The 27,275-nt window shown below is 35.8% G+C and overlaps 2 protein-coding genes across 2 annotated transcripts in view; both read left to right on the top strand.

The window, feature by feature from the left end:
* Positions 1–919, top strand: part of LOC144974824 (uncharacterized) — a 13,561-nt gene extending 12,642 nt beyond the window's left edge. Inside the window, exon 3 of the mRNA XM_078918147.1 lies at positions 1–919. This exon is cut by the window's left edge and continues 405 nt beyond it. The gene's annotated coding sequence lies outside the window, so the exon portion shown is untranslated.
* A 9,351-nt stretch (positions 920–10,270) lies between these two features.
* LOC144974823 (uncharacterized) lies at positions 10,271–23,126 on the top strand. The gene is made up of 8 exons (XM_078918146.1): positions 10,271–10,375; positions 13,110–13,255; positions 15,151–15,261; positions 17,444–17,560; positions 18,666–18,782; positions 20,768–20,884; positions 21,668–21,778; positions 22,531–23,126. The coding sequence occupies exons 2-8, from the start codon at positions 13,120–13,122 to the stop codon at positions 22,692–22,694; spliced, it is 873 nt and encodes a 290-aa protein (XP_078774272.1). The 5' UTR covers positions 10,271–10,375; positions 13,110–13,119; the 3' UTR covers positions 22,695–23,126.
* The last annotated feature ends 4,149 nt before the right edge of the window (positions 23,127–27,275 follow it).

Raw genomic sequence — 27,275 nt, 5'->3', positions numbered from 1 at the left:
GAAAGACACGTATCTGAAAATATTTGTCCAAAAAGCTGGTCCTTCAGATATGGATCGATTTAAATGACCCTCAATGGCCCTCATCCGGGAAAAACAAAAACTCTCAAACCTGGGATCTGCGAGGTTTGGGAGTTTTGACATGATGAAGGTTATTTAAATCGAAGATTCATATAATTGACTGGATAGCTCGGTGCCTATCAATCTCTCTCTCTCTCTCTCTCTCTCTCTCTCTCTCTCTCTCTCTCTCTCTCTCTCTCTCTCTCTCTCTCTCAGCCAGGTGGAGGCTGCCGTAACAATTTGACCCCGTGATTGGCTCTTTAACACCCTGATATATCTATTCTCTGTTTTTATTCGGTACTTCTCTTTACTCTATATGAATATCTCATCATATTATAGTTGACATTGACAGGAGCTAAAAATAAACATACGCCTTTCCCCACGGCATAATTAGATGCCTTCGCCTAGGCAATCCATGACAGAATATATTAGATAACTCATCAAACAAAAGTCAACAGGAATCACCAATGTTGTCCAAAGTGATCGAATTTGGAATTTACTAATCTTGCCCGTGGGAAAAAAAACGGAAGTTCCTGAAGTGGGCTCTTACCTAGGACCTTTCCGGTCACATACCTATGCCTTAACAACTCAAGCACTTCGCTCCCTGCATCTCAATAAACCAGACATAATACCACTCTGAGGTGATTAGTCATAATTCACATGGTCCTAATTTCAAGCCTGATCGTTTTCACCAAACGTGTGCCAGCGATGTGCCTCGCTCGGGCTTTGTTTCACCATGAGTCCCATCGCAGTTATAGTCCGCTTGCTGAAAACGGTAAAAAATATAAAATAATAACATATTAGGGAAAAATTCAGCGCCGCTTATAAAAGGTTTAGGTGGTTCTTTGTATGTACAATAATACTTCAAGTTTCATTCTTAAAGTTGTTGTTGAATTTATTATCTTTTAAATAATGTTTTTCTTAATACTCCATAACTACGTGTATTAGTACTCATGCTTTTATATTATTTATTTATGCTTCTTTTGTTTTTATGTTAGAGAAGATACACACACACACACACACACACACACACACACGGAAAGGGGTGTGTTGGGTAGGGGTAGATGCTAGTTCTAATGATAGCGGTAAAAATGGTGATGAAAATGATAATACTAAATTTTAAAAATATCTTTTAAAAATAAATTATATATATATATATATATATATATATATATATATATATATATATATTGTGTGTTGTGTGTGTGTGTGTGTGTGTGTGTGTGTGAGTGTGTGTGTTGAACAGTTTGTCACAATTCGGATCGTTTTAAATAAGTCCACTTTCTTTTTAATTCGTCAATACTTCCCAAATCGGATGGCTATTCATGTCTCTCAATTTGCTTCCAAGCCTTGACTTCCGCTATGATTCAATCATCTAAATTCTAAAAATCTACGCCTGTTTGTATGACGCAGTAATTCCACGTTAAAACAGTGCCCTGCAACGTAAGTTAAGTATGTAAGTAAATAAGTAATAACAAGAAGAAGAAGAAGAAGAAGAAGAAGAAGAAGAAGAAGAAGAAGAAGGAGAAGAAGAAGAAGAGAAGAAGAAGAAGAAGAATGATAATAAAAATAATAATGATAATAATAATAATAATAATAATAATAATAATAATAATAATAATAATAAATAATAATATTAATAATATATATAATAATAATATAATAATAATAATAATAATAATAATAATAATAATAATAATAATAATAATTATTATTATTAATTATTATTATTATATTATTATTATTATTATTATTATTATTATTATTATTATTATTATTATATTATTATTATTTATTATTGCTATTGTTATTATTATTATTATTATTATTATTATTATTATTATTATTATTATTATTATTATTATTATTATTATTATTATTCACAATAATAATAATAATGAAAAAAGCAGCAATATCAACCATCAGTCCTTAAATTGGAACCCGCAATGATGCCAAAAGGTTGGTCTTTTTTCAATAAAAGACACACGGAAACATACACCGCCGGAGGAGCTTAGCCAATGAATCTCATTCGGGAGGCTGCAAAGAAGAAGTCAAAGGACAAGTAAATCTGGCTGACAACTGCTTCGGTCTTAAGTCCCTCAAAGCGCAAGTAAATCAAATATAGTCAATGGTAATACTGAAAAGTGTGTTCAAGGTGGCCCGCTAAAACCTGTCCAAACGCGTAAGAAGTCACTCTATCCACAGAGACCTGGTCTTCTGTACGAATTCATTGATAAACATAACAGAACGATCCAACAGTTGAACAGCATTAGTTGTTGTTTTTTCGATAACTTCGACTCCACAGACCATTATAAAATGAGTAAAACTATTTACCAATCAAGAGCAAAATTTTTGACAAAATATTCACCATTGATTATTAATTTGTCCAATTGTAAAAAGAATTATCTTCACTTTTTATTAAAAAAGAAATGTTAATTAATATGAGGTTAACAAGCATGAAAACAACATTTGCACCGTGGTTAAGTAGCTCTATCTTTGACACAAGATTGAGGGGATATTAATGTAATTTAACTATTATATTGAAAATCAGACTTCTGCCGGATACGTTGCTCTGCCATTGTTCATCGCAAAAACAAGGGCATCCAAAGGCGTTTCAGAACATTGAAATGCACATCAGAAGTTGGAAGAATGTAAGGTCAACCTAACCGTTACTATCAAACGATTCAAATATAATGAACTTTGAGTTTTGTTTGCGGTCATATAGGTCGCGATGCTGTGTAACTGTGTCCTTACGCAAATTCACCAACAACGACCAAAAAAAAACCCAACAATATAGACTGATGTGACCGTTACATAAGTTGTCTCTCAAAGTCAAATGCCAGTGGATCCAGAGTTCATCTCTGTCCCTGTAGCGTGAAACTGTCAGTGCCTTGTTTGCTACCTGTTGGACAGGACGCCAATTTATTGTAAAGTACTTTCTATCCTGTCTAAGAGGCCCATTACCCAATCACTTCAAATTGAACGGATGAAACCATGTGTAAAAGGCATACCCTTGATATGTTCTAAGCTCCGAGTCTAAATTAGGTCTAGTTAAATCCGAGTCCCTACCTATATTAGACGAGAGAATCACCTACCACATTTGCCTACTATTAGCCACTTGTACCACTTTAACTTGAACCTAATAATATGCGCAGTGAGAATTTCAATTATATATCATGCTAACAAAATTAATAAACGTACATCTATGATACCCGAGAAACTTTGAGTACCTTAATAAAGTTTTTAAATTATATAAATGGCATTTCAACCGTTTTATAATTCTCATTTTGCTTTATTCATGATGGTTCCTCGACCACGTGCGCCTGCATTGGTGAAAGATAGAATAGAGAAACGATTTGAATCGCACGATGCCGGACTGTTCAGGAGGAAAAATACAATTTAAAAGATCATCCCAAAAAGCAGTTTTGAACGTCAGGCCCCCTGACTGCCAGTCAGATGTAATAGTAACACGTCTAATCTATTAGATGGCGTTCAGGGGTTTCAATAGCCAATCGAGAAAAGGTGATTTTTTTGGAGATTATTTCTATCTTTTTATTTATTTATTTATTGTAGTATTTTCTGTTTTGACTGGTACTGTATCAGACATATATTTTGAGATTGTTAAGTGCCTGTTAGGCTACATTTTCTTCTCACGTACAATTACAGAACCCAGCAGTGTCTTTAGCCAAGACTTTTTTCAATCTCTGTAACTGTGTTAAAAGTGCATTACCAAATAACAACGTCAGGGCTACAACCCATCAATCACTGGAAGCTATTTTCATTTTACGCTCAAAATTGCTTGTACATCTCTGTTTCTAGACAAAATACCTTTAGCTGGACCATCGACGTCATATCCACTTTAGTCTATCAAAATAATTGGGAACGCGATAAAGGAATGCTTGTCCTGTAATATTTAAGGGATTTACTGCGTACTTAAAGTTCATAAAAGCGCCGGTCAGATAGCGATGGGTGGCAAAAGATAGGAGATTATAGGTCTGCATACACACAAGCACACTAAAGAAACTAAGACCAAGGAGGGATTGACCAAACAAGATGAGACCGCCTAATAGTCCCACCCATACACTATCAAAGATTCTCAAGAGAGATTATTCCAAAAGTTATGCACAAAACTAAATGTTGACCTGGCTTAGAGAAAAAATAATATCACTAGCAAAGATTTTTTATATTGTCCACACTTTTTCCGACACTCGAAAAAGCTATAATTACTGGAATGTTGATGCTAGATTTTCACTTGTTGGTTTATGTTTTATTATTTTACAGAGATAAACTGATGAAAACGAATATCTTCCCTAGAATTTCTAAATTACTCAGTACCGGTGGTTTTTTTTTTTTTTTTTTTTTTTTTTTTTTTTTTTTTGTTTTTTGTAGTTTTTTTTTTGTTGTTTTTTTTTGTTGTTGTTGTTTTTTTTTTTTTTTTGGGGGGGGGGGGGGGGGGGCGAGTCTTACCAAAAAGGACATATTGGCACGCACAGCCTCATAATATATATCTGAGCACAAAGCCACATGCCGGGGGTTAGAAAACATCAGAAAAGGTATGAACCGATTTATAAAATGCCCAAATACCATTTCGTTTATTGACGAAACATACTTCGTATTTTTAAAAAAATCGATTTAGATATAAACATGAGCTTTTGTATAGGGCAATATCCTAAAAAAAAAACATTGCTCCAAATGCTTTATATTAAGAGAACTCTAACTTCAAACATGTTATATGGTATTCGTAAAGGCTGATAACCAGCTTCAAAAACAGGGATTCAAACTCATGGTCCTTAATTAGAGATCAAAACGAGCTGGACGTATGACCTTTGTGCTACGGCATCACAAGACGAAGTCTCGGAATGCTTGGATATTACGAGACCAACTTGAAGTAAAATCTAATTCTGCGGGAATGGAAATCGATATTTATAAATCTCCTATAATTTAGCCGGTCTTGACTGCAGGCTTAACCTCTTCAGTGAACACAAGTCGCATCGTTGCTGTTTCTGCTCTCTTGGTGAAAATAAATTAAGATGTAATGTTAAGTCCGGGTAAAAATAAAATCCGGCCTGAAAAGGGTTAAGGCGAAGAATTCTTGATTCTTATAAATAATGCCATTCATATCAGCTGACCCTGATTCCATATATTATGAAATGACAGATAAGCTTTTCTGAACTCTCGTGGGAGTGACAACTTCCTTTCTTAATTCTTATCAAATTTCGTCTTAGATTTTGTATTTCTGATATAATGCAATTTTCTATTTATTTTCATCTCTATAACAATTCACAGGACCACATCTTGTCTGTAGATAATGAAGATATGAATATTTATATAGCGCATTTTATAATATTCATGCTAATCAGTGCATTTTCAATACATTGTTTATTTCCCAAGGAGGTCTTCTCCAACTGTTTATTCATTCCATACTTTTTGGGCAAGCATTCTTGGAAACTGAAGGGTCTGACCCAAGTCGGAGCCAGAGTTTGCGACTATTGTCACTTATTTAGTCTAGGTCCACATTCAATAATGCTTACCTTTGCTACAGGATGAGACAGCGTATCATAAGCAACTGACGCCACTACGTTTTCTAATTCAAATAATAATAACCTTATCTGAAAATATGAATTTTATAGATATATTTAAACACTTTTCGTAACTTTCACTTCCGACAGGACGAGAAAAAAGCATGAAACCTGCCTCTCCTGAGGGCATACTACAAAAAGAACTACAATAACAAGAGCAACAAAAACATTTTTGTTCTTAAAACGTGTTTGTTTTCATAAGTCTTGCAACACTTGCGATACTTTTAAAATATGATCAGCACGAGTAAATAGAGAGAATAAATAACGAGAGCTCCTATACACCACAGTATTCAATCAATGTTCTAATAGCGTTTCACAGGAGGTCCAAACAAATAGCAGCATTAAACAAAGACGAGGCTTATTGCCCTAAGATGATATCACATGAAACGACGCTAATACAGTCCTACTCCTGAACATGCTGAACAAATGTGAGTAGAATGTGTTTTTTCAAAGAGCTCAACTTTGCGCCACCCCACAGCAGAACACAAACAGGTCAAAAGCCGACTTTCCTTTCACTGGATCACAAAGCCAAGGAAGATGCAGAGAATTTTGCTATGGAGTAAAAAACACATGTACACTATCCATCAAATGCTATCAAAGCATCCATCCCAAAAGCAACATTGAACAAGCACAACAAGCCATGCAGCAAATGGGGTGCTACAATTTATTCGTTTTGAAAGAAAAATTGTTATCGCTGGCCAGGTGCTTAGTTCATGCTCGAATATGGTTTTAAGGTGTGTGGAAAGAGTATCTTTTAAAAAAAATCAAAGACAATGACAGAAGCACACATACAAAATGAAAAAGGTAAAGCGGTGTAAAAACACCAAGCGTGAACCTCATTTCCTCACCCACCACTCAACCCTCTATGGATGGGCAAAAGATCTCCCCAACTTTTGACAATGTAGGCGCACCATTGTGTTGGATAATTGAGTGTGACAAATAGTTTGATTAGAAGTAAAGCAGGAAGTCCTAAGAGAAGAGCCGAGCCCAACCCTCGAACTTAGTCCTGAACCCCTTAACCTATTCTTAATTTGCTAACTCCGCATGGGTGATTCATCATACATATGTTTTATATAGGAAATGAGCGTGAAGCCATTCCTCAGAAAAGACAAAAGCATTCACTTTTTTGCAAGCTGTTGTACGACCTTCCTCTTAATCCAGGGGATTAAAACGTTGGCTGCTGTTTCCCTATTGTTGGGTTATGGGGAGTGATCTTCTTCAATAATAAGTGATTAATTTGACTTGAGCCCTTAACCCTAGTCGGAGCATTGGTCAAAGGATTTGCCAGTTGACTCTTCCTTGGGCTATCTTCTTCACCTGCTTCCATGTGTATCAAATTCTCTTAGCTTCCTCAATCGTGCTTCGTTGCCAACTATTTGTTAATCTTCCTGGTTTCCTCCCTCCTTGGGAATTCCACAAAAGAACATGTCAAGTGATTTTGCATACATGTTTCCTTAATGTATGATCTATTCATTCCCATTGACCAACGAAGAGGACCGACATCATAATATGAAGAGGAGAGAGATATTGACAACACAAATTTGCCCTCAGTGTCATGGCATACCAGGTTTTCTTTTGGTGTGTGTGTGTGTGTGTGTGTGTGTAAGTGTGTGTGTGTGTTTGTGTGTGTTTGTGTGTGTGAGTACGTGTGTATCTTGCGTATTTCCGTTTTTATTTTTTTAAATGGTTGAAGGATTGAACACACCGATGTCAGCGGTGTGTTAAGTGTGAGTGTGCATTGCGTTGGATTGCGCGTGCGAGAAGTACGGGGCTTTTCTAATCAATCAAATAAAACCGCATTACAATACGTTCCGTCGATGTCTTTTTCATAGTTTTTTACGTCATTACATTCTATTATATGGGTTTGAATGACATTAAGAGCAAGCTTGGGGTGTCCTCTGATAATTGTTCAGACCGATAAAAACATTTATTTGCGTGAGAACGATGGAAACTGTCATGTGAAAAGTGTTATCTGATATTGTTATATTGTAGTTATTAGAACGTGGCCTGGTTCTGAAAATAGATAAATCAATGGGCTTCAGTTCAGTGTGGCAGACCTGCTCAGAATCGATTCGCTCTTGGTGCAAATAATGAATAGAGGTTAGAGGATTAAGAACTTTTATGGCTGTCCCAGCCCACTACCGCAAGATGTGCGATCACTGTTCGACTACTCTGATTGAATTTATTAAAAAGCACTACATGCAAAGAGGGGGTGAAGTTGCTGTGAGAAATGTCTGTAATAATGATAGGCTAACATAATTCAATCAGATGAGACATTGGAAACACTGAATAATTTTTTGGTGCATCAACCCTGGAATTTTACTGACACCAGTAATGGTCATATTATAAAATGGTTGGTTTAGTCTGGATCAAGTATCTAATTGATTAATTAATTTATACGTCATATTAAAAAAATCAATTCATACAATCTTCTCATGATAAATAAAAGTGACATTGATTAAATCCTACGATACATTGGTAAAAGCTGAACAAAGGCTTTATATCGATTTTCTGACTCACAACGTCTTTTCTCAGTGATGATCATGAAATCCCAAAGGTTGGCTAAATCTCAAAGAATTTATACTTTTAAAAGTCCAAGAATCAAGCGCGGACAATTCTTATGAGCTTACAAATATATACAAATTGTTTTACATAAATAATATTCATCACAAGTGAAATTACGATATGGGTGATGAGTTACCCACAAATGTAAAACTGTATTTTCTTTGATAAGTATTGGTAATGTATTACCCACCAAGTTGTAAAACAAGAGTGCTGATTTTTTTAAAGGTCACCAATGATACCATAGAGGCATCTCAGTAGAATAGATTTATTTGTGTGGTTAAGGCATACCCAGAAAATAAAAGACTTCAGATTCATTCCATTTTAAGCAGTTCTTTACAGAGTCACCACTGGGTGACTGATCACCCAGAAATGGATGTGGAGGTTCTTACACTCTAAAGAGGCTGGACCACACCCAGGTCATGACTTTTAAGTGTCCTGAACTCGATTCCTCCTAAAAGGATTTTTATTCCGTCCTTTTTAGTTTTGGATCTTGTTCGGGGGGGGGGGGGAGGAGGGTTAACTGGTGTGTGTGTGTGTGTGTGTGTGTGTGTGTGTGTTTGTGTGGGTGTGTTTTATTTCTATTACGCCAAAATACCTAACGCAAAAAGAATAATGTATCCTTTCATTTCGTTGACCAAAGAAACTGCACTGAACAGACATAACAACAAGGTGCCAGATTTCTCTTCCTTATACTAATAATTATTAATCTTCTTTCGGCATATCGGGCACTGCTCTAAACTGGTTTGCATCATATCTTACTCAAAGAACTCAATCAGTTTTAATTGGGGAAGTAACTTCGTCAGAGCGTGACCTTCATTTTGGTGTACCTCAAGGATCCGTTTTAGGTCCAGTCCTTTTTGTACTTTACACGTCCCCTGTTGTGAGAATATTAGAGCAACATTATCTCGCTTACCATATGTATGCCGACGATACCCAGATATATAGCATGTGTTTGCAATCCGATATAGTTTCAAAGCTAACTGTTTACGAACAATGCATCAACCATGTGATGAGATGGATGTCTGCAAATAGGTTAAAATTAAATGGCGACAAGACTGAAGCCTTATTCATTGCTAGTTCAAATAATAAACAGATCCATTTACACTGGCACTGACAATCAACGATAATGACAAAATACAACTCACAACATCAGCAAAAAAATCTCGGCATCACCTTAGAGAGTGATCTGTCTATGAACAAACATATTAACAATGTGAGAACAAGTGCTATCTGCATTCTAAGAAATATCAGAACAACCAGACCATTTATTAATAGGGAAACTTGCAACAAATTGGTAACATCTTTGATATTCCCGAAAATGGACTACTGCAATGCACTGTTTGTTGGTCTCACAAAGGACAAAATAAACAAACTCCAGAAAATACAGAACATGGCAGCCCGCGTTGTACTACAGAAAGACAGACAGAAAAACTGCAGCTCCCGAATTACTACAGCAGTTGCATTGGCTGCCAGTGGACCAGCGGATTAAATATAAATCTTCAACTATCGTTTTCAAATGCCTGGAGGGCTCGTCACCAGCATATCTCTCAAACCTCGTTGAACGGTATAACCCACAGCGATCGCTTCGATCAACGAACGACCTCAAATTGAAAACACCCCGCTGTCGAGTGAAGGCTGGTGAACGCGCCTTTCAGCATTCTGGTCCAAGGTTTGTGGAATTTACTACCACTAGAGATACGTTCTTCGTCTTCACTAGAGGAATTCAAGCGTCGATTGAAGACATTCTTATTACGACAGGCTTTCTTTTGATTATGTGTGTAATTAGCGTTGTTCGTGTACTGTGTTAGGGCTTCATGATTAAGTTAATCTATGTTATGAGCCCAGAGCCCTCCTGATGAAGGGATGTTTGGCGCACTATAAATCTATACCATTATTATTATTATTACTAATATATCTCTCATTGCAACCACCTAATGATTCGAATAGGAGTTTTACAGTATCTTATCTCTTATTAACCTTTAGAACAGGAAGCACTGCCCTGTGAGAGAGTGAGATAATGGGGAGGGGAGAAAGAGAGAGAGAGAGAGAGAGAGAGAGAGAGAGAGAGAAGAGAGAGAGAGAGAGAGATAGAGAGAGAGTATATAAGTCGGCGAAATCGGATGACATGTCCATTTCGTCTATATTTATTTTTCTTTGTAGTTGTTGCCCAGCAGGTAATAAAATTTGTTATATTATATTTCTGCCTTACAAATCAAATTTGCAATATTTTTGAATTTAAATATATTATCAAGTAAGCAGGAGTTAAATCGACCGAAGAAATCTTTTGATTTTTAGTCTTTTAAAATGATATTGCTTTTTATTCATGGTATTTATTTTTTATTAAACGATTATTGAAACAGGGATGTAGAACGTAGGGGCTCCCTATAACTGGATTGTGTGAGGAATTCTCGAGAAATGCTTGGCAGGCAGTCAACCACAATCGTTATATCCTTTTGTTTTTACCTCACCAATCAAATTGCTGACATTTGCCGACTTATTATCGTTTGACATAAACTAAATCGCCATTGACTCCTTTGCAACAAAGCAAAATGAAATGTACGAGATATTGTTGAAGTTATTTGTTTTTACAAGAATATATTCAATATGAAGGCATTTAATTCTAATTGCTAAAAGCAAAATTTCAATGTAGGATATTTTACCTTTTAACCCACTAACCCTTTAACTGCGATTATAGATTTGCTTCCACAATGCTATCTCTCCTATCTTTAAAACATATCAAACTTTACAATAAATCACGTTCACTTTCGTATTGAAAGTAATTACTACCTGAAAACAGTTAAAACTGAACAAGATTCAATTTCCAATTGTCGAAATTAACAACTGATCTATCGACCATCTTAACACCATCATTTTCTACTTATCCGCACCTGTCTGCTTCAAATTTAAAAGAGTTGTTAATCTCAAAAGAAAAACAAGTCTCATATTTTACTATGCAGTTTATCAAGTTATACTCAGATATGTAAGGTTCAGGAAATTTTGTAGTTGGAGCCATAAGACTGTAGTTATAGCAAACAAATCTGACTTAGCACCATTCTCCAACAAAGCCAACGAAGTTTGTTGCAGTAATCGATGTCTTTCTTGTGAAAATAAATAGCAAACCATTTTTGGTGTGTATGCAGACCTATAAGTACTTTCCGCCAGATCTAACAGATCCAGCTACCTGATCACTGCTGGGTGGGCAGGGGGAATGGTCAGAAAATATATCTCCACTGCACCCGTGATCGATCTCGGTCCCTTTGCTTGTGAAGCGAATGTTCTACCAGCTGAGCTATCTGGACCCCCCCCCCCTTTACTATCATCAAGTCTGACCGAAATAAGTTATATCAGACGAACAATGAATGCCTCAGTATTTTTGAAAAAAAAAAAAAGAAAAATTAGGGAAGGAGGAAGGCGCACTGTCTGTGTCAACACTGGTTGCCGACATTTATTTATCGAGCGAGTCTGCGAGTCGGTTTGTCTGTCCGTCTGCCTCTCTTTATTAGTGCACTTGATTATACTTGCAAAATAGGATACACAAAAATCTCTTACTATATAGAATTCTTCATGGTAAAATTCCTTCCAAAACTAGCAAAATTGAATAAGATTGATGATTAAACAATTTGGATTATTCGTGAATCGAAAGTTTAGGTAAAGAAAAACATCCGGTTCGACGCTAAAAATAGTCACCTATGGGAATCCGAGGATGGCGTAAAACAACCTTGGGTCGCCTTGTTTTGAATGTTTACACAATAGGAATGAACAAAATTTTTGTCATCCATTTCAAAATTTTCTAATCTTAAAAATATTGTATTTCAACTAATACTGATCTTTCAGAGTGGTTCTATAGCATAAATTGTAGGATTTTTCATGTTCTACAACATATGTAATTTTCATGCTTTCAACCCAAATTTGCACAATTCAAGGGTTTGGTGGTGTTGTTTTTTACCTACCCCCCCCCCCCCCCCCCCCCTTCCCTTAAAGATAGGTAGGCATCATTTATATATAACATCATTCGAAGTATCAATCATTACAACAAAATATGTCTTCAAATATTTTGATGATATGAATGGGATCTCAATTTTTTAAAAGAGGACACTGGTTGTATCGTAATGAATGCAACGACTTTTGTTTTGCTTGTAACGAGAAGGTTAGAAAGAATCTCAAATTGTCATAACGTGCTAAACATGAGATTCTGAAGACGTCTAAAAAAATCGGGTTAAAAATTATTAAAGTGGATTGTCTTAGTCTGTTAATATAATATGGAGTAAATATTCTCTGACCGAGAGAATAAAAAAATGTCTATGTCACTCTAGGACAATTGGTTGTTACCTGTTACACACCTCTCGGGATTGACAAAGATTAACCATCCCTAGAAACATAATAGAAACGGACATGCACGTCAAATTGAAAGACGTTGATTTCTAAACTTCCTCATTTGGCTTTTTTAATAACCAGATAGTTATGACCATAATAAATGTGTTATAATCTAAAATGGTCTCTCTCTCTCTCTCTCTCTCTCTCTCTCTCTCTCTCTCTCTCTCTCTCTCTCTCTCTGTGTGTGTGTGTGTGTGTCTCTCTCTCTTTCTCTTTCTCTCTCTGATCTATCTATCTCTCTCTCACACACTCTCTCTCTCTCTCTCTCTCTCTCTCTCTGATCTATCTATCTATCTAACTATCTATCTATCTATCTATCTATCTATTTATCTATCTATCTATCTATCTATCTATCTCCTTTGCTGTCTGTCTCTCTACCTCTCTCCTCTCTCTATCCATCTCTTCCTCTCTTTCTCAATCATACACGCACACACACATACAGTGTGCCAAACCTGAATTTATCCACACACAAAAATATAACCATCAACACTCATACCATTGAATCAAACAGTCATTCTTCACTTACATTCCCAGTCCACTAAAAATGTTGTCAAAGAGAACAATTCTGTTGTTGGTCGTCGCTGTTGCCGTTTTGAGTGTGGTGGCGGCCAGAAGAGGAAAGAAACACGCCAAGAGAAACAGCCCAAATCCCAAAGTCAGAACCTACGCCAAGAGACAAGGTAACACTTTCTGTCGCCTTCTTATCGCTTAAACAACGTTTAGGTTTGTTTGCTGGGTGTTTTTTTTTTTTTTGTTTGTAATTTTTTTTTTTACTTTGGGGTGGGGGGGGGGGTTATTATTCAAAACGTTACCCTGCGTATTTGATATTGCATTTAAGTAAGAGAAACGGATACAACGAGAAATATTGCACCAATCAGAAAAAGAGAGAGGGAATGCATAGAAAGGAAAGCGAGGGTGTATGCGTATTTCTTCATACGCCCCCTGGCCAAAGTATCCCCCACAGTTTGTAAAACAAAGAGTAATGAGCACCCTACCTTTTCAGATAATATTCTTTGAAGTATCCCATTTGCCATAAAGTAGCCTTGAAAGTAGCAAAGCACGTTTCTCTTTTTGAAGAATACACCCTTATTTTAATTTACGTATATTTCCATCTGGTCGACAAGAGATTATCAAACATATCTGACAAGTAAGCAAATAAATGTTGCTGATTTTAGCGTGATCTGGTCACAAAATGTTGTGAACTGAAATCGAGACTAAAATGTCGATAAAACCTGCAGATTATGTTACAATTATGACAACATCGGGTTCAAGTATTGGTTCATTGGTAGTGAGAGACTCGAAATTGAAGGGAATGCTAAAATGCTGGTTGTCTAAAAAGGAATCTATACCTTCTACAGTTCACATAATATACATAAAACAGAAAGTGTGTTGAAATATTCAGATACCCCGATTCCATGGTAACAGAGGGTGGACGCTGTATTAAATAAATCAAATCAATTATTGCGAGGAATTAAAAAAAAAAATTATCGAAAACGATAAATTATGTGCTGTTCAATAAAAAATATGACCCTTATCGTCAGAACAAAGTAATACGTTTGATCCATGATCATGTGAATATATAGATAAAGGACTGAAAGCTGTGGTAAAATGCTGACGCTCTTGTAGAATGTGATGCGAGTTAGCCGTTAGAGATGCTTGGACCTTCTGAGAGAGGAAATCTTTTCGAATCATGCACAAAAACAACTTGGCACGCCGCCATAAATGAAAAATATGACTTCTTTTTTGTCATTGAGGGGGTAATAAAGGGAAACACAAATAAAACAAACAAAAGAAACAAATGACTCAGACACAATATACAGTTATTCTGTTTTTATTTTTTAAAGATTTTATTTTCTTCATTCATAACGAATGGTTTTAGTTTGATTGCCGAATGCATACTACCATCAATCAACAATGTCCCTAGATCCAGGTAAAATCTTATCTGATTCTTGTTTTTCTTTCTTAAATACATTAAATCTCATTTTCAGTATAAGTCATCACTTAAATCGAATTCAATGCGTCAATCAAGCATTTGGCCTTCAATTCAAAATTGTACGAATTTTCTTCCATCAAAGACTCAATGACATTTAAATCTAATTTACATCGTCAATCAGTCTCTATAATAAAATACATGAATTTGGATTTTAATGTAGCAAGTGTCCTAGAATCCACTATGCCCAATGTATCTCGCGAGTTTAAAGCATTCTCTTAGCAGACCAAGTAGAAGCCAATTTCCATTACATCCTATACAAGTTGTCTTCCATAGAGATAATGTTAATTTATATTTTTTCATTGTTTAAAACCTGGGTACTAAGTCACACTTGAGTTGTGTGAAATATTTTGTTGAAAGTACTTAGACAAGGCCAAGGTTTTGCTACTGTTACCACCCATTTGTCACTGACTACCTTCAAAATAAATTGACTATGTTAGAAGACAAACCATCACATGCACACGGCCAGAACACCACTTTATTACACCCGAAATCTAGTAAACTTAACGACGAACGATTACAATGTCCTATCAGATAATCAACCAATCGCGCATCTACCATTTTGTTTCAATCAATTCCCCACAGCTGCATGTGTATTGAACGAGTTCCAATGTAAAGACGGCACCTGCATCCAAAACGACTGGGTATGTGACACAGAGGCCGATTGTGCCGATAAGTCTGACGAAGTCGGTTGCCGTAAGTATCTGAACTTATATTAATATTATCATTTTACTCATTTTTTTTTATTATTTAGTTGTATATGAATTTCAGTGTACTCTGTATTGCTTGTATTTAACCTAACTGCATTTATACAATTGATGCTGCGCGCTTAATGGTCACGTGACCGCTTGTTGCTATGCGTGACAAGCTAATAACAAGACATCGCCGTTGATTACACACAGTATGTCTGGGTATTTTCATTGTTCATTGTACTCAGACGCGTCTGTATATAATCACAGAGGACGCAAGCGATTTGTTCCCGACATGCCGTACAAAACTAGAAGGAAAAAAAAATAAATTCAAGAAATAAATAACTATATATCATTCATTTTAAGAACAAGCTGATTGTTGAAAATTACTAATTCTTATCAGTCTTATAATTTTAAAATTCACACGAGCGTTGGTTTATGGTTATCGGTCTATGACAGAGACAGAAATACACAAACAGATAACAACATTTTAAAAATTATCGAGTCAAAAATGGAACGATTTACATCTTTATTAGACTAGTTTCGACAAATTAACTGACATAATTTTCAAAGTTATATGAGCTGTAAATAACCCGGGATTCATACAATGAGATACATGTAATACAACACTCTCAATTGGGTAAGGGATGTTTGCATGCAAAAATAAAGTCTAGTGGCTACGTAAATAATTTCGCCGAATATCTTTACAATAGTTATTTAGATTTACTGAGAATTAATGCCTGAAGTTGTAACGTTTGGAATTAGCGTCTTGGAAAAATCAGACAGCTTAGTTCACCATACAGGCGGATATACGAAAATAGTCTTGAAAAAGCGTTATTAATTTTCTGGTTTTAAAAAAGAGCAGTAACAGTATTGAGACCCGATCTTTATAGACGAAACGAAATTAAAGTCATTCAGCTCTTTGTTATTGTTTTAGCCAGTCATTTTTATTAGTAATTCTCACTTAATTGTATCAATCAGACTATAAACGTTCAAGGTTACACAGTTTTGTGTTTTGGTATTTTATATCCGACTGGTGGATGTTATGAGTATTTTAACTAAGCGCAATGCATCGAGTGAAGTACGAATTCAATCGCGCTTACTTAAGTAATGATTTGAAATAAATTAAGTAATAAATAATAAGGTCATTGTCGTCTTAGTTTGGATAGGTGATGGTCAAGGGAAAGGGCAGATGGTCAAGGCGAGACCTTATGATGCCAATAAACTAACATTACACAGTGGTCATTTTTACAGATAGGCTTATTCGTGTTGCCAGTACCGTTATACGTACATTTACAGGTCAACGTAATCTACAATAGTTTGGCTTAAGACTAGAGATAAGGCACAGGTGTATGATGATATACAAATCTGGGGCGTACCTAAGAGATAAGAAAAATGTGATGTCATAGCGGATTCCATAATTTTTTCCTAGTTAACGACAATAAGACAAGTGCTATAAATAGTTAAGATGATGGTAAGTATCTAGTTTTTAATCACACTTGTGGTGGCCTCACAAAACGAGCACGTGATCAAAAGTTTCGAATCTAGGAATTTAGTCCAAACGTACAAAAATATGCTCTGAGTAAAATCCAGTTTAGATTATCAAAATATCTTAACTAGAGACGTTACAAGTCTCAGTATACGAAGTTGAAGAAAAAAAAGAAAACATTTTTAACAAAACTTTTTTGTTCATATCTCAGCACAACATCCGACACTTTTTATCAGACCATCACACATGTCTACACCTGTGCACCAATTTTGAAATACTAATAGACGTCTAGACCTATCTAGACCGGGTCTAGTTGTTTTTCGGTCCGATGGCAGAGAAGTCTGCAGCTGAAAATCACTGTGCAAGCATATGATTTATAAAGAAAATATTCTAATTAATTTGCAAACCTATTTGATGAGTTTCAAAATCTACCGCCTTTCTAGTGAGATGCGAGATGGCCGGGTCAAAAAGGCATTAACTACCACCGAAAGGATCCAGGCTTGACTCATGCTTTCTGGACCGTTTTCCTCTTGCATTAACCAATAAAGCTTACATCATAGCGCATGCTGCACTGCGGATCACGCTTGTGTTATTCTTTCGAGCTTGAACTTATACAGCGATTTACTCATGAAATCAATGCTATAGGATATTGTTTCATCTCTCTTAAGAAGCCTCTACAATTTTTTTTACACTTCTTCAGCCACCGACTGTAGCGGAGAGCATCAACTCCAGTGCAAAAATGGCCAATGTATCACCAAAGAGTTCCAGTGTGACGGAGACGATGACTGTGGTGACAGCACCGATGAAACTGACTGCCGTAAGCTTTTCTCATAGATTTAATTGTCTCAAAATGGTATGATGTCAATGTGAACGTGATACTTAGAAATGAAAGTAAACTTAACTTATAAAATTTGAGTTAAAATAATTACCATTACTGAGGAAAGAATAGCTTACTGTTATTTTTTTTATGTTAATTTTCTTGATTCTTATCATTTTTGCCTTAAATCAATTTTCTCCATGTAGTTAATTCCAACATAAGACCGTATAGAGCGACGGGTATCAAATAATGTGATATGTTAACCGAGATACAAGTCAAACTAATTTGGAAAAGGAATACAAAGAAAAAGAAGAATGGAGAGGAGGAGGAGGAGGAGAAGAAGAAGAAGAAGAAGAAGAAGAAGAAGAAGAAGAAGAAGAAGAAGAAGAAGAAGGAGGAGGAGGAGGAGGAGGAGGAGGAGGAGGAGGAGGACGAGGAGAAGGGGGAGGAGGAAGAGGAGATAATGAAGAAGACGAAGAAGAAGAAGAAAAAGAAGAAGAAGAAGAAGAAGAAGAAGAAGAAGAAGAAGAAGAAGAAGAAGAAGAAGAAGAAGAAGAAGAAGAAGAAGAAGAAGAAGAAGAAGAAGAAGAAGAAAAGAAGAAGAAGAAGAAGAAGAAGAAGAAGAAGAAAGAAGAAGGAAGAAGAAGAAGAAGAAGAAGAAGAAGAGGAGGAGGAGGAAAAGGAGGAGGAGGGAGGAGGAGGAGGAGGAGGAGGAAGAAGAAGAAGAGGAGGAGGAGGAGGAAAAGCAGGAGGAGAAGCAGGAGGAGGAGGAGATGACGAAGAAGAAGAAGAAGAAGAAGAAGAAGAAGAAGAAGAAGAAGAAGAAGAAGAAGAAGAAGAAGAAGAAGAAGAAGAAGAAGAAGAAGAAGAAGAACCACTGTGATACATCAACAATATAAAAACATGATAACTGGCACCAATAAACATATTTCTCTTGTCGTCATGATGTGGTTGTTACCCTTGAAAAGGAAAGAAAAAGACTTCGTGTTGTAATTGTGTATGGTATTTATGTGTTCTAAAGCATCCAGAAGATTCAGCAATTATACATTAAACATCCATCATATGTGTTCCTGAAATGCAATTCACATTTGTGGTTTATTTCCAGACAAAATCGAGTGCCCTGTAGGAGAGGTCCAATGCGACAACTACCTGTGTATTGAACAGGCCTGGGTGTGTGACGGTGACAATGACTGCAGAGACGGATGGGACGAGAAGAACTGCAGTAAGTAAACGGATTTTTATAAACCATTCATTTAAACAATATTGTCTTTGTTTTTCTATAACTTTTTGAAAATATCTTTTATCTCTAGAACAACGGTGAAGTTTGATTAGAAGGATTTCAGATTTATATTGCGACTTTAAATATCCGACATTGAATAGAACTGACTCCCCTACATGGTTCATTTTGGAGCATAACCAAACAGATTTAGATACATCTTCTAGCATTTACTTGATGAGAATTTTCTTTTATTTAGATTGCCATCCTGGGGATTCCGAGCACTCCTCGCTTCACAAGAAGTGGGACTGAGTTCGATCCGGGTAAAGTAGCAATGACTATGAAAATTTTTGTTTTCTATTTTTGTAAGAAATACTATTCTTAAATCAAAGCCCTATCTCCACTGAGTAAAAATCTTTTTAAATTTTGAAAATCCATTAATATATAACAAAGTTGTGCAGTTTCAAAGATGTCATTTATTTGGATGACTCACAAAGAGAAAAAAATACGGAAAATATGGGACACTTTTTCTGCGTTTTATTCTGGTTTGTGGCTGTATCTCGCTTAATACGTGGAATTAGATATTAAAACTTGGCAATTTTATGGCAAATTCATCAGAAAATATGATGAAGACATCAGAAGAGTTCTAACTTGTATAGTTTTAGAGCTGTATGGCTAGGGTCAACTATAATTTTGTTTTAAAATATACATAATATTGATCATTTGGAACTTTTCCGAAGTGTAATTTTGTGTCTACAACCCATACAAATGACACGAAAAAAGCCTGCTAAATTATTATCAATCAGTCCCGTGAGACCATGGCTTATGTTATTTCTAGTATTTATTTGAGAGAGAGAGAGAGAGAGAGAGAGAGAGAGAGAGAGAGAGAGAGAGAGAGTGTTAATCTACTATCCCTATGACATAACAATGAAACAATGCCTTAATTCAAAAAAAAAAGCGCGCGAGGATTTGTGTCGTCAGTCTTCGCGAACAAGATTCCAGATGGCCACGTGTGGCCAAATATATAATTTTGTTTCTTTTATTAAATTTTATTCATCTATTTTTGTCTCAGTGACATTTATCCTAGTCTATTCAATTTTTTGTTTGTTAAAATTTAGTTCATTTTAAGTGGGCCAGTCTTAATAGTGAAAGCCATATGATTTTCTATTTAGCCACTTTTGAAGTCGAATTTGCCTCGCTCACGTCATTTTCGTGTCGTGCGACGTGCGATGAGGGAAGCAAAATGGCCGTCTCCATATTTTCACTCATTGAAATGCAAATTGGGTTGATGTTTTGTGAGAATACGGGAAAAGTACTTATCATAGTCCAATGAAATTTGAAATATAAATAGAAGAAATGTGCATATATAACCTTATGAGCGACAAAATCTCTCCTCTTTGTAGTTTTAGAAATATTGTACTCCAAAGAGTAAAAATCTATTTTTAACGGTCTTCTGGTAATCGTACGAGTTTTGTCGCTTGACATAATCTAAAATGACCTCTTTTCTAACTGTGTGCCAACTTTCAGTCATAGTCATCGATAAACAGCGTCGTAATTAATTTTTTTAAATAGCATGTACGGAACGGCTTCGTCCCATATTTTGTCGCGAATTTGGGCACTTCGTGAGCGAAAAAGAGGCCCAAAGATTTGTGCGGGATAGTCATTGCTAGGTAAAGTCTAAATTTTTTCTGACCCCTGTACACTCAGCAGTGATAGGGTAATTAGGATTGTTAGATCTAGTGGTTTTAGATATGGCGAAAGCACTTTGCAATAGACTAGCGTCCTATCCAAAGGGTAGTAACCAGCGGCATCTATATGAAGTCCTAGGTAGTAACTAATGGCTATTGTCACCTTATGGAAACCGGGATAACCTGCGGTTCCATAGGCCTAAAATCTCTGAACTGAAAGACTACATTTTAGTGTGCCATCCGGTCCAAAAATGGCTCACTACGGGAGGAATAATAGTAGAATATTACGTCTTGTGTCCTCAGCCGGTGCCTGCGCTGCCAACCAATTCCACTGTGCTGACAAATCCAAGTGTATTGATGCCAGATGGAAGTGTGATGGTGATGATGATTGCCAGGATGCCTCTGATGAACTCACATGCAGTACGTAAACATTAATTTAGTTACCGCGCCGACAATATTCTATTCGATCACCATCATCATCATCATCATCATCATCATCATCATCATCATCATCATCATCATCACCATCACCATTTGTGGTAGCAAAAACATCTGAACCAAGACATCATCACTTTAATTGTCCTATTATTTTTAATATGTTTTCCTCTCCTCCTCTTCTTCCGCCTTCTCTTCATTGCCCTCTTTATCTTGGTCGACCTCTTCTTCTTCTACGTTCATACTAAACTCATGGGTTTGATTTTAAAAATGAAAGGTAAAATTTGAGTTTAACCAAAACAAGTTTTGAGTACGTAGATTTGCTGAACTTGTGACGTCGAATGTTTAGCGCTACAGTGTCTCGTGTTGTAACAAAATCAAGATATGCTAGGTGTGGTCAATGACTAGATGTTGAAAAAAAATATTGTGGCTTCGGCGTTGTGTCCCAGGGTAGTGCACATTGCACACATTATCTCGCTCAGCAAAGGTGTGAATGAGCACATGACTACAAGCAGTGACGGCTAATGTGAATATACTCTACTGCAAAAGGGATACGTCATCAGCAAATTCTACTGTATGCTCAAGGAATGTTGTTCTATCTGGCCTAAGGAAGAATAAATAAAGCGTTGTGGAGTGCATTCAACCTGATCAATCCATGAAAAAGGCAATACAGGTGTTGATATTTATTTATCCAACCTAACTTTTTAGTAAACATCGTAAAATACAATTATTTTGTGTTTCATTTATGTCATAAACTTCTTCTCTCAGACTGTGACCCCACCACTGAGTGGAAATGCGCCAACGGTCGTTGCATCGATGCATCATGGAGGTGTGACAGAGACAACGACTGTGGTGATGCCTCCGATGAAACTGGATGTCGTAAGTAGCTGGAATAAATCTTTAATCCATTACAACCATGGTTCGATTCTGCTCAACGCCAATGCCGCATTGTTGTATTGGAAACGTTTTGAACAAAAAATAAAAAAATATAACAAACAAAACAAAACAGAATAAATGATACAAATTGGGCTTTACACTTGGGCATCGTTTAAAGCCCAATTTTCACATCTTTTACTGCTCTCTACTTGATAATTGTCTCTCACCAGTTATAACCAGAATGTAGTTAACAAAAGATGAATAAATATTAACTGTACTGTGAAGCATTAGAATTCGTCGAATTAAGCACATTCCCAAGGCCGCGTAGCGATTGGGAAGTCGATTTGAATTTCAAATACAAGAATACTAGAATCATGTAATAATGTTCACGAACTATTCATACTGACAATCCGTATTCAGTTTTAAGGAAAATGACCATGGAAATGTTAACTGTCATAATAAAATTCACTTTTAGAATATGCAAATGTAGAAAGAAGATATATGTAATTCCAATTGTTGTCGAAGTTATCAAGTCTGTATGTCATTTGTTTAACTTTATAAAGCTATATGCTCCATTTCAAACTTTAAGATACAGTGCCAGCGCCTTCTTAAAATTACCATAAGATAAGTGACTATATGTTAACATGTATTTTACACCGTCTATTTGGAATTATTTTCCAATTTTTGTAAGCAAACCCAATATCAAAGTAGTAAGAGGTTTCTGAATCCAAGATTTAATCTTTCTTTCGTTCCAGCCACCATCCACCCATCTCTCTGCAGTGACATGTTAACAGTCCGTGACTGTGCTCTGATGAACGAGACCCAGCATCCAATCTGCATGGACGCAGTTGACGGACACAAATTCTGCAGAAAGTTTTGCGGTCTCTGCATGGCCACCTCTGGCGTCACTCATCCCTAAAATATAAAAACCGTGTTTCTATCATGCACTGAGCAAATAACACGTTTTTTTTTTAATATACGGGAGAAAAACTCTACTTCAATTATCAATAGATTAAGATCATTGTTAACATGTCGCAAATGATCAAACATGACATTTCGAATCGGAAGTGTCAGGTTTTAAAATTTGTGTAAAGTTGAGAATAAAATTTATTTGAATTTATCGATATTTGAAGTTTAAATACACCGTAGTTTTTTATGTTGGTAGTCGCATTGTGTGGATCTATCATGACCACCTCAAACAATGTTCATTTTTACAATGTTTGTCAACACTGTGTAACCACAGCATTTATTATAATGTAATGTTATGATTTTGCTGATATGTTTGAACTGTTTCCTATAAACTATAAATGCTATCAAAAACAATAAAATATCTAAAAATTTAACATAAAAACGAGATTTCTCTTCGTATTTCCTAATTGATAAAGTAACAAAGATTTGTTGCAGAAGGAAAAAACAATAAATGTGATAAAAATCTATACCGTTTACTCTTCAAAGCAAGGGAAATGTTGCCTATTCACTTACATGGGCATCAACAACAAAAGATCAGAACTTGTTTTGTCTTTTTTTTTTGGGGGGGGGGGTTGTTTTATTGGGGGTTTTTTTGTTTGTTTGTTGTTGTTTTGTTTTTTTAAATGTTGGTTTTGTTTTGTTTTTGTTTTTTTGTTGTTTTTTTTTTGTTTTGTTTTTTTTTTTTGTATGTTGTTTTATTGGCAGTTTTTTTGTTTGTTTTTTTTTTTTGGGGGGGGGGGGGGGGGGGAGGGGGAAGGGGGCGTTGTCTTCTCTGGTGCTGATGTTAACGAAGTCACTCGCCTGTAAATTGTTGTATCACCATACCCAATTTGCCTCACAATACTTCGACTCTTCTCCTAGTACGCCATGTGTAACCATTTTTTAAAAAATCGTATTGTGAATGTCACCTGTTAGATGCCCATTTCGTACCAGCACTCTTACAGTTTGTATCATAGCCAATGGCCAGTCAGTAAGCCTACTCATTAACTCTTGAATCGAGAGGGACTACGAGTGTGACAATGACAAGGACACAACGCTGATTCAAAAGTCCTGCAATTCATCCAATCATATATCACGTTCAACATCGCTTGATTTTGCTACAAGATGAGATACCACGCCGCTGAATCGCCTAAGTCACTCACAATTCATCACATCACATCGGGATGATTTTAAAAAGTATGGATAGTGTACGCTTGGCTAAGAAGCTCACAACATTGCTATCCGGAAAGTATAGATAGTATGCAGATGACGTCACTCAGGCCTTTGTTATTGTTTTTGCCATCCGCGTTTGTGAGTTGTTCTCACTAAATTGTATTAATCAGACTATAAAAGTCCATGGTTACACAGAGTTTGCGTGTTGGTCCGTTATACTTCCCGATGGCAATGTTGTGAACTCCTTGGCCAAGCGCATTCTATCTATAGCGGACCAACACACAAAAGTATGTGTAACCTTGAACGTTTATAGTCTGGTTAGTACAGTTTGGTGATAATTTCTCATAAACGCGGATGGCAAAAAACAATCACAAAGACCTGAGTGACGTCAACTTCATACTATCCATTGTTATTTCAGTGTCATTCACTACAAATGACAGAATAAGAATAAGATAAAAAGCAGCCTTCCTGGTTTTGGGATGATTTTGCCTTGTATATCTTTCTTCTCCGTTGTCTTGCACAGTATCTTTATAAGCCTTTTCTTCAGATTTTCATCTGGCACCAGTGCATATTTGACATGTGATAAGCTCCATATTTCAAAATAAAAATGGTTAGTGAATGAATTGCCCATTGCTTTAACCTTTAACGGCGCAACAAAAATCAGGATATTCATTGAAAAGGACGCCTAACAAGTGACGTGCGCTTTATAAGGGGAGAATATGGATCCATACGGTATGCTGGGATTATTTTTTTTAAAGCATTTTGAGGGCCATTGAGCAATAATAATCCCTAATTGCTATATGTGTTATATCATATTATTTCATTTAACCTGTAGCAGTGAAGATAGACTCAACATTCTGAGCTTCTTCTTGTGCCAAGAAATATTACATTTGTTACCTATCGCCTCAAAAGGTATTATGTCAGAATGATTTGTCAAAACTATAAAACATGGATTATATCTATGTTTTATTGAGGGTAAAGGATAAAGGATGTCGTTTCTAAAGGTGACAAAGACTAAAATCTTTTGTTTCTGGACACTTTAACTTTTAACATCCCTTTTCTTTACATCGTTTTTTAACGAATTATTCACGGATTTTTTTTAGACGACACGATACATTTGTACAATACATAGCAACTTTCGTCCAAATATAATTTTAGTTATCTACCGACAGAAATATAATAATATATGGGATAAGCGCTTAAAATACTGTAATAAGAAGCATGGACAATTATTTAGGTTTGTATATTTTATTCTATTTTATTAACATGTATTTATTTATTATTTACACAATCTATTGATCGTTAGCAATATAATGTTCTTCTACTTCTCCTTATGTTTTAATCAGATGCAATTTGATTTTTATTTTAATTCCGAAAAGTAAAATTACGTTTTTTACCTGCTTACATTGACAAAATTAGAAGGTAAGAATATTAATAATTAGATTACATGATAAACATACGGATGCGCCGAAAATGCACTGAATGTTGAAAAATAGAATTGAATTACAATTTCACCATAGTTGAGAAAAGGGGAGGGGTGGGCGTTAAGGAGGGAATTTCATAAGGCGTTACTTATGCCAAATATTTGAGCGTGACATAATTCGTGTGAGGAGAGAGGGTTAGAAAAGGAGTGTTCTTTAGCCACCTTGGAGAAGTCCTTCCCATATTTTTTTCTCAGACTTTGCTCTACCCTTCTTTTCTTTCATAGTGGTGTTACACATGCATTACTCTCCGAAGGCAATCGACAGAATGTGTTTGTTTATAGCTACTTGGTTTTTTTATTTTTTACATAGTTTTTTGGGGGGGGGGGGGGGGGGTTTGTTGTTGTATTTTGTTTTGTTTTTGTTTTTTTTTTTTTGTTTTTTGTTTTTTGTGTTTTTTTTTGTTTTTGTTTTTTTTGTTTTGTTTTTTTTTTTTGGGGGGGGGGGGGGGGGGGGGGGTGAAGTAGGTTAAATAAGAGACCTTCCATCTCAGAACCATATTTTGTCGAACTGATATTGAGGCTGAAAATGAAATTTACAATCAAGCAATATGAAACTTAATACGGCTATGCAAAGTACGTGGAAGGTCAACGGATAAGAGGAAGACAAGAAAAAATGGACAGGTTTGACGTTATACGAGCTGATAGAGACGGCCATTGACCGAGGTTGCTCCAGTAAGTCTCCCTGACGATCATCTATCTGGTCATAGGAATAGGCGAATGAGTGAATATGAAACTTGGCACTTATCTGTATTATTGAGTAGAATATAGTGTGGTAAAGTGCCTAAGGCCATAATTGCACATTTCTGATCTTGATAACTCTAAATACCCTTATTTTTTGCACCCGCTTCACTTCAACCTAACACCGGACGATCAGAAGATTCCTTGCTAATTAATATATGAAAAGTGTGTCTAAATTATCCAAAATCAGCATGCTGACGACTTCAAATGTAGATACGAAAGTAGACAAAGTAAAGACAAAGGCCATTACGAACAGGCTTTGGTGATTATTATACTGCTGTACTGTGTAAATCTAAATAGATTGTAATTAATCTTTTGAGCCACCAACGAAATATCAGTCCGGTAATAAAGTCTGTTGGTGCAGGCAAATGAATTTCGCAACAAGGCGGCCAGGTGGAGATTCACAACATAAAAGGACTGATCATTATGCCATGGATATTTTATAAAAAATAATATTGACTTATGAAATTATGAAAATTTGGTTATGAAATTCTATATAAGAAAATGTTTTCAAGTTTGTCATACATCAATTTGTAAGAAATAGTTTGTTTTTTTTAACTTTTAGACTTGCCAGCAATTCTGTGGTCATTGGGAAAAAAATTAACATTAGCTGTACGCAACAATTTGACTCCCATCCCTAATTTTTAAAAGAACGTGTTCATTCTAACCGATTAGTCATGACAGAACACTTTCATAGTTTTGATTGATGAAGTCCAACAGACGATATATCAGCCCTTGAGACGTTCGCATTGTACTTAAATTTCAAACGTAAATGTATCACACTTTTGATATAATTTTTGGCAGTTTCGTATAGAAATTCCCATCCATCACCTGTCCTCCTTTTTCGATGTTGATATCATTATCTTGATCTCTTTTTCAGTTTTCAGACGGAGTGTCATTGATATTACAAACTTAATCAGAAAAATGTCCTTTGTGTTATTAATTATGTTATATCTTGTAGATTTTCTGTGGGGGTTTTTTGTGTTCTTTTAAAATTAGTTTCGTTGGGTTTTGTTTTGTTTTGGTTTTTTTGTTTTGTTTTTGTTTTGTTTTTTTCTAGTTTATTTTTTGTTTGTTTTTGTTGTTGTTCTTTTTTGTATTTTTTTTTTTTTTTTTTTTTTTTTGGTTTTTTTTTTTTTTGGGGGGGGGGGGGTTTTG

The sequence above is a fragment of the Berghia stephanieae genome, chromosome 6 (assembly GCF_034508935.2).
Source record: "Berghia stephanieae isolate SIO BIC M18660-M18661 chromosome 6, UCSD_Bste_1.3, whole genome shotgun sequence".
Lineage (NCBI taxonomy): Eukaryota > Metazoa > Mollusca > Gastropoda > Nudibranchia > Aeolidiidae > Berghia > Berghia stephanieae.
This window is presented reverse-complemented; position numbering and strand designations above follow the sequence as displayed.